Genomic DNA, 8255 nt, shown 5'->3' on the forward strand with positions numbered 1-8255 from the left:
TATATTGTATATCTCAAGTTTACAAGCATTTCTAAAATAACTTTGTTTTATCTCCATTTTATTGTTATAAAAAAATGAACTATTTTGAATCCTTGTTTTGTAAAACTATTTTTAGAAACACATGCACCAAATTACACTTTTTTTTTTTTGTGGGGGTTTATCTATATTTGAGTATACTGTCAAATTTCAAAGGGAAGCTTTATTAAGATGTGAAGAAAGGGAAATCAAAGACGTTTCTTTTGAAAGTCAAAGGTATTGGCTGCACTTTCCATGGCTGTAAATTGGCATTGATCTTCAAATTGACTTTCAATGCAAAATTAAAGGAAGTGGAAACACAAACTTTGATGACAATGAAATTTATATAGTGGGGTTGTGATCTTTGCATTTTCTAAGATTCTCCTTTTGTAATTATAACTTGCACTAATATTCTCATTTGTCAACTTCCGTAAATTGTATCTTATTTCTATTACTACAACCATATTCAACTCGTTTTAGAATTTCCATCTAGAAGGTACATCTTCCCATTATCCAAAAAAATTTGGAATGGATTTTTTACTAAAGTTTATAACATCACATTTGGAGTTGCGATTCGATATAACTCAGATTTAGATTTAAAAATAATTAGAGGGTGTGAGATCACTCTGACAACTTTTGCTTAGTTCCAAAGATTACGATAAATTTTATATTTTACAGATAATTTAACACATAAGAGGTGTTAAAGTTTCCATGTTGAATGGATAATGGACTTAACAAGTATTTATTATATATCTAAGCCATTCCTCTAGTTACTAATTAGTTTTGAGATGAAATCTCAGGAATCTTGTATGATATTAGAGTTCAACAAGTTCGAACGAACGTCTGGTCTAAAAATAACATCCGGTGAAGATTGGAGAATCCGAACCCTCCATCTAAAAATTGCGATCCCTCACCCTAACGTCAATCTTCTCCTCCATTAAATATAATTTATATCCATAATAGGGACCGAAATTGAAATAAGTGGAACAATACCCATTTTCGCACTAATTCATTTGTATTAAAAAAATGAAATAAAAGGAAATATGTAACGTGCAAGCCATGTTTTGAAATAATAGTTCTAGGTTAAAACTTTCTACCCTTTGTTTGAAAAGTAGTGTAAAAGAAAATAAGAAATAAAAACCATTTACTTCCTAAATTTAAAAATCTTTCAATTTAACCTCTAAAATTTCACAAATAGTTCAGCCTAGGTTCTTGAATTTCCAAATTTTACCATTTAACGCATAGGGCTAATGTAATATTTTAATACAAATTTTTTATTATTTTATGTTAATCTACAAATAGTTAGTGGGGTTTTTTTTAATATTATAAAAACTGAAATTAAGAAAAACTAATTATTTAAATACTATCTTTTTCAAATTTTACTTTTAAAATATTGGAAATATAATGCTTATGATGCAACTTTAAGACTTGAAGAGGAAGATAATTGTACCTCGCAGCGGCACAAAATTAAATTTATATTTAATACGTGGCAATATCATCACTATAAGTAATGATAATTTTTATTTTATTTATATAAATATTTCAATATTATTTTTAAAATGAATTTTAGTTTTAATTTATATAAAAAATTAAAAAAAATTATTACTATCGAAATATAAAAAAAATTGAAAAATTAATTAATCTATTCATCTCTTCGAGAGATAACTAAGAGATGGATCACCTTTGCAACCTTTTAATCAAAGGTCCCACATTTTTAAGCAAAGGCACCATATTTAAATAATTAGTTTACTTATTTACAATATTAAAATAAAGTCTCGTATTTGGAAACATCATATTTATTTATTTTTAATATAATACATAGGGTAGGAGATTGAATTCACAATCTCTGAAGATATAGGTCAATTGCTGTCAAATTATGTTTGCTATAGTTTTTGAAAAACCTTATAAAATATTAAAGACATGTTTGAGAATAATTTTTGGAACAACTCTTTTAGTATCTTTTTTTTTTTAAGGAAGGCAACTGAAATTTATTGAGAAATGATTTTGTGAAAATGATTATTATATAATTATTTTAATGTTTGGTTACATGATTCTTATATAATTAAAATTGATTTTGAATTATTAATATTTGAAGTTTAAAAGGTTTTCTCTCCCCTCTTCTCGTTTCAATCCCCTGTCTGTTTTGTAACATCTCTCTCTCTCCTTTCTCTCTCCTTTCCTCTCTTCATGCACAGCGTGAAAATGGAAATCAGATTTTTTTTCCCTATAAAAGCCTTCTTTTTAGGAGATAAATTATTAAATGACTTGAATTGATGGTATAATTAATTAATTAATTATCAAGTTTTTTTTTTGGAAATCAGATTTTTTTTCCCTATAAAAGCCTTCTTTTTAGGAGATAAATTATTAAATGACTTGAATTGATGGTATAATTGATTAATTAATTATCGAGTTTTTTTTAAGACTAATTATCGAGTATTATAGTTTATATTTATTGAAGATTTTGATTAAATTAAAATTTTAATAGTTGTATCAATTTTAATTCTTAAACTTCTAAAATTGTATATTGGATCTTTAGTTTACAATTTTATATAGTTCATATTAATAACATGGTTAATGAAATGATTAGTTTACAATTTTATATAGTTCATGTTAATAACATGGATAATGAAATGATGACTTGATAAAAGCCAATTAAAAAATATACTCACGAGCTTAACTCAGTTCCATGATATTTAACACTTGTTAGTATTTAATCAAGAAGTCATGAGTTTGAATCTTTCTCTTGTTGTACTAATTAATTATTGGTTGATAATTGTACACATCGTAGTAAGAAAGTGGAAAGCCAGACAAAATAGAATGATGTGATTCTTAAAATCATGTAACTTTATTTTGTCCAGTAACTTTATCATGTAACTTTTTTTATGATTCCTAAAACTACGTTACTTTATTTTGTAATGTTACCGTTTCTTGTTTTTATTTCTTCATTTTTTATAAAGAAAACTAGAATGGCATGGTTCCAACATGCATAAAGTCAAGAATGATAAAAAATATATTTATACTTATGTTTTGTAACAAATTGGTAATGCAAACAAGAAACTTGTTTTGACGGTTTCCCAAGTTTTTATAAAATTTTGAATGTTTCCAAAAGATGAGAAACAAGGAATCTAATTAGTTGTAAAATGGTTAGGTTTCTCAGAAACAAACAACAATAATAATGTGAATTGTACCAAACGGATCCTAAATTATTTTTTAATTAGAAAATTTAAACACATGAATATACCATTTAGATGATATCCAGGCATTTGAAATTCAACCCATCTATCCTCAAAATTCAATTTGCATTATGAACAAATTTTTTTTTTCAAGTAACACGGCCAAGAGACATGCGCCTTGACAAAACAATAATTTAATGAAACATAAGTTTTTTCACGATCAAATTAAAAGAAAAAAAAATCAGAGGGATGTAACCGAGAATTTTAGAAAATTTAAAATGATTTTGAAAATTACCTAAAGTGACTATGAATTAAATTCAAATGATTGAATAAAATATAATGCTAGTTTTTCTGAAATATCGGTTTGAAAAGTTGTCCCATTCTTCATCCTAACCAGTGTAGTTGGCCTATTGTTTGGCTTCCAATTTAATCATTTCATGACCTTCTCAAAGAGAATGGAATTGATTGACAATAACTATATATATTATAAAGTATACTTTAACAAACAAATTTGTTTTTTGTCATCTTGTTTTTGGAGAAATTGTAGTGAGTTTAAAATACAAGTGGAACTTAAAATATACCTCTTATCTTGGTCTAATCTAGCTTTTTATATTTATTTATGTACATACTTGTCATTCATGTAACCTGCACGTGTGAAAACTGGACTATCTATGAAGCCACTAAAATTTTAAATATCGTTGTCAATGAAAATATCGAAGTCTCAATTTCATGACATCCAAAATAATTATGGATATCGATAAATATTTGTTAAAAAATGTTATAAAAATAAAAAATCAGTAAAAATAAACCTATCATTTTTTCTAAATAAGTTACAAATTACTAAAATTAGTATTATATTTAGATTAATAATATTTTATTGATATTTTTCATCCATTTTCATAGAATATATATAGAAATGTTCATATTAATGTCGAATCTACCTACACACTGCACATGAAAATATCAATAAAAATATGACATTAATGTTGTGATGAGCACGAAGAGAGCGAGCATTAATGGATGTGAAGTCAACTTCTTATATTGGGAGTAACCAAAATGACAAGAAATGATTCTCTCTCTTCCACGTACCACAACTTCAAATATATGTGAAAATATATACACAAAAATATGCATAGATAGAAGTGTTCCCACTCCTACAATAAGAAATTTAGTTGATAAATTTAGTAAAAGGTTTTAATTAGTCTCTATTTTAATTCTAGTATGTTCCTTTTCTAATTTTTAGAATACACTATTAGACCCGGAGTTCAAACCTACCATCAATTAAAAAAAGAAGTAAAGATATGAACTTCGCTATGATAAGTTAAGTCTATATAAGTTAGTTCGAACTGATACAAATATAGGTAGGGAGTTTTGCAACTAACACTTCACGGCATGGATGGTGACAGTAATTAAAGTGATAACGATTACAGGTAAGGAAAGAAATAATCGACAGCAACGATGACATTCACTATAGATAGAAGAGAAGGAGAAGAAGAATGAGAGAGGTGTTAAGATATCTATATATAAATTAAATTTACCCAACTCATCAGTCTAAACTTTTAGATTCATTGATAGTTCATTTATGTTTAATATGATATTAGAGCAAAAGGTCATATGTAAAAGAAGTGATGAGAGTGTTGAGATATTTATATATGAATTAATATCACTAATATATTATTAAATTAATATATTTTGTCAAATTAACAAATATAATTAGTAATTTAATAGTTACGTGGTTTTAAAGTAATCGTGAGAGCAGTTCAAATAACATTTTTAAATTTGAAAGACTAATAAACACCTATATCAAGATTATATTTGGAACTTTTCTTAGTGATATTTGGACAATATTTTACTATATAATAAAAATATCACGTTAAGCTATAAATGAGCTTGTTCTTTGATGGTATTCTCATGGAATTTGATGGCCATAAATGTCTGCATTCAAACCAAAACTTAACCAGTATCTGGTGGACACCTGTTTGGCTGATCTGACAGTTTTTATTATTATTCTTATTTTCTTTTTTATTGTTTTTTCCTTCCTTCTTTTTTACAATGGGAAACCTAAACCCTATATTCCTTTTCGCCTACCATATTTATGAAATCTTAAACAGGTGAGACTATTCCTATATTTTAAAAATGTTTATTTTAGTTTATAAATTAAAAATATCATTATCAATCTACTCTAGTCAACTTTATAACTTCAATACATTTTTAGGGTAACTATTCAGATGCCTCACTTAGTAGTAGAGTAGTTGGATTGGGTATGGTAATTCGTGATTTTAATGGATAATCATGGTAATAACTACTAAGAGATCTCTTCAAATGATAAATTTTGTAGAGTTTATTGAAGCACTACCTTAAAAGAAATAATCGATACGGGACTTCGTCCAATTTTGACAGAAATTAATTCATTTATTGTTTTCAATCTAGTTTGGGGAAGGGATAAGTATGACAATGAGGGTGATTTTATCCATTACACAACTCTATGAAATTGTAGCCAATGATTGATTCTATTATATATCTTCTTATGCTATTAAATTTTATATTTAGTATTATATCTATTTCTTTTCTATGACCCCTTCATTTTTATATATAATATCCTTATCATCACCTTTGTTATATGAATTAAATAAGGTGTATTATATTTAAGAATCATAATTTTTTAAAAAAATTAATACAAGTTGAATGACTCAAATAAAACTTAAAATTTGTGAAGATGAAAAATTATAAAAAAGAGACAAAAGGAGAAAAACTCACACGAAACTCGGATGGTTTGATCAAATTTACTCTATAAATATTGTAATTTTTACTTTTGATTTTTAAAACTATTTAAAAAAATTCACATGCGTTCTATAATTACAAACATAAACCTAGTGTAAAATTGATAAGAATTAAAAAAAAATTAAGTTGAATTTTTATTGAAATTGGTGAGACTTCAAAAGTATTGATTGATCTTTGCAATTTTTTCTAGAGTTTTATTTTGTGCACTATGTTGATGTTGTTGGCATTGAATTCTGTTGAGGTTCTAAAGTTGACTTCTTATAAATTAAGATGAGCTATTGATGAGTGAGTTGCGCGATAAGAAAACTGCATAGGACGAATAAACACTCTGAAACTCAAGTCAATGGAGGTAAGAATTGAGTTATTTGGCCTCAAACAAAACTGCGTACCTGAATTGTAGAATGTTGTCTCTCTTATAGGTAGAGTGAGGGGTGACAGGTTTCCTATGTTCCGAGAAGAGGTTGGGCAATTACAGATGGTTGGATGATAAGTTGAAATCCCTCCAACTCAATAGTCCGACTTACCTTGTAATTTAAAATTAAGAAACAAAAAACAAAAAGGTTTAGATGGGCGTAAAAGTTAGATTTTTCTTTTTATTCTGTCAAGGAATTAAATAAAAATTTGAGAAATAGCATGACACATTAATCAGATAGACTTTGTGGGATGAGTGGGGGAAGGGAACTGGGAGGAAAACTCAAAAGAGACCAAAGAAAAAAATTATATAAAATTAGGAAGTTGACTTATTGAAAAGGCAGAGGTGGTTTTAATCATATATTTTCAAATGTCCAAAAACTAGACACTGGTTTCTTTTTTTTTCTTTTTTTTTTTCTGAGCTTTAATTTTGTTTATATAAATCATATCTCTCACATGGGTTTCTCTTGCCAAGCCAAACCACTTTAATTTCCTTCCCTTTCTGCAGATCTATTCTGTTTGTTTCCCGAGAAAATATGGCTCAGAAAACTCCCCTCACTTTCCTCCTCATCTTTCTGGCTTTCTCCAGCTTTCTCATTTCTTCTGCTGCTGCTGTTCCCACCACAAGTAATTTTCTTTTTCTCTCTCCTCTTTTTTTCTTCTTTCAATTTCTAATCAATCTCTGAATTTTTTCTTCCCTCCACCAGGAATCCTCAAATCCACTCATTTTGAATCTGCCCAAGATTTTGTTTCTCAGGTTTCTCTCTCTCTCTCTCTCTCTCTCTCTCTCTATTTTCTGGGTGAAATTTTCTCAGCAACCAAACAGCAGCTAGCTATGAGTGGGAAATTGAAGTGTTTTTTTTGTTTTTGTAGGATGCTAGAGATTTTGATCAGATCAAGGGTGGAGATTCATTTGAAGGGGTTGAGGAAAGATTACTGTTTGAAGGAAGAATGGTTTTGGAGAACACAGACTATCCAGGCACAGGGGCAAACAACCACCATGATCCAAGATCTCCTGCAAAGCCATAGTTCATTTTATGCACAGTGAAGTGCTTCAAAATTTATTTATATATGCCTTTTGAATCTTAACCAAAATTTTAGAAATAAAAGAAAAGAACAGTTTGGTTTTTGAAAATCTATTGTTTTATTTTTAAGGTTTTGGTTAAGATTTTCAAATGTGTTTCTAAAATGAAAATCTACCATAGTTTCTAAAAACGAAAAAATCGTCATGGATTGGCGGTGATTTGTAGAGGAAAAGAAAAATAGGTTTGCAAAAAAAAAAAAAAAAAGAAAAGAAAAAAAGAAAAGGGCAATTATGTCTTTTAATTCAGTTTGTTGTGGTCTCCTAATAAATGAGTGGAAACATGGAATGGTTCACTTTTATGAAGAAAAATTAGTATTTGTTTGGACTTTTTTCCTTCGCAATATATACAAGTTTATTGGCTTAATTATTTGTATATCCTATTGGTCTCACTAGCTTCTTTTGCAACTTTATTTAGTAATATAGTTTTTCCAAATCCCTATGCTTTTATTTTATTTTTAGTTCCAATTTGATTTATTTGGATGTCGTTCATAGTTATGGCGCAAAACAAATCTTCTCTATGGATCGGAGTTTTGAATTCTAGAAAAACAAAGAGATTTATCTACTTTTAGAAGTTTTCTTGCTATTCTTATGTTTTGGCTAAAACTTGTCCGAGATTACCATTTGATGAGAATTAATTTTTAGTTACTATTACTATTATTAGTGAGGTAAGATTTGACAAAATGACATTTGTTGAATCATATGAGTGTGTGTGTATAAATATATATATATATATATATATATATATATATATATATGAATTTGAATAAAAATTTATAATATTATTTTGATTG

At 27.5% G+C, this 8255-nt stretch overlaps 1 protein-coding gene across 1 annotated transcript; it reads left to right on the top strand.

The window, feature by feature from the left end:
* The first annotated feature begins 6795 nt into the window (after positions 1-6795).
* Positions 6796-7837, top strand: LOC148211480 (uncharacterized). Its single transcript, XM_088123673.1, has 3 exons — positions 6796-7007; positions 7088-7137; positions 7254-7837. Exons 1-3 carry the CDS (start codon positions 6917-6919, stop codon positions 7407-7409), a joined length of 297 nt encoding a protein of 98 aa, XP_087979799.1. The 5' UTR covers positions 6796-6916; the 3' UTR covers positions 7410-7837.
* The last annotated feature ends 418 nt before the right edge of the window (positions 7838-8255 follow it).

This window comes from Momordica charantia, assembly GCF_013281855.1.
Source record: "Momordica charantia cultivar OHB3-1 chromosome 5 unlocalized genomic scaffold, Mcharantia_2.0 BLBB01000005.1, whole genome shotgun sequence".
Classification (NCBI taxonomy): domain Eukaryota; kingdom Viridiplantae; phylum Streptophyta; class Magnoliopsida; order Cucurbitales; family Cucurbitaceae; genus Momordica; species Momordica charantia.

Bases quoted from the DNA above. Each gene is read 5' to 3' on its own strand.
- LOC148211480 (XM_088123673.1), top strand. From the start codon at position 6,917: ATGGCTCAGAAAACTCCCCTCACTTTCCTCCTCATCTTTCTGGCTTTC. The intron at 7,008-7,087 runs GTAATTTTCTTT...TCCCTCCACCAG, and splicing joins TGCTGCTGTTCCCACCACAA to GAATCCTCAAATCCACTCAT. The intron at 7,138-7,253 runs GTTTCTCTCTCT...TTGTTTTTGTAG, and splicing joins CCCAAGATTTTGTTTCTCAG to GATGCTAGAGATTTTGATCA.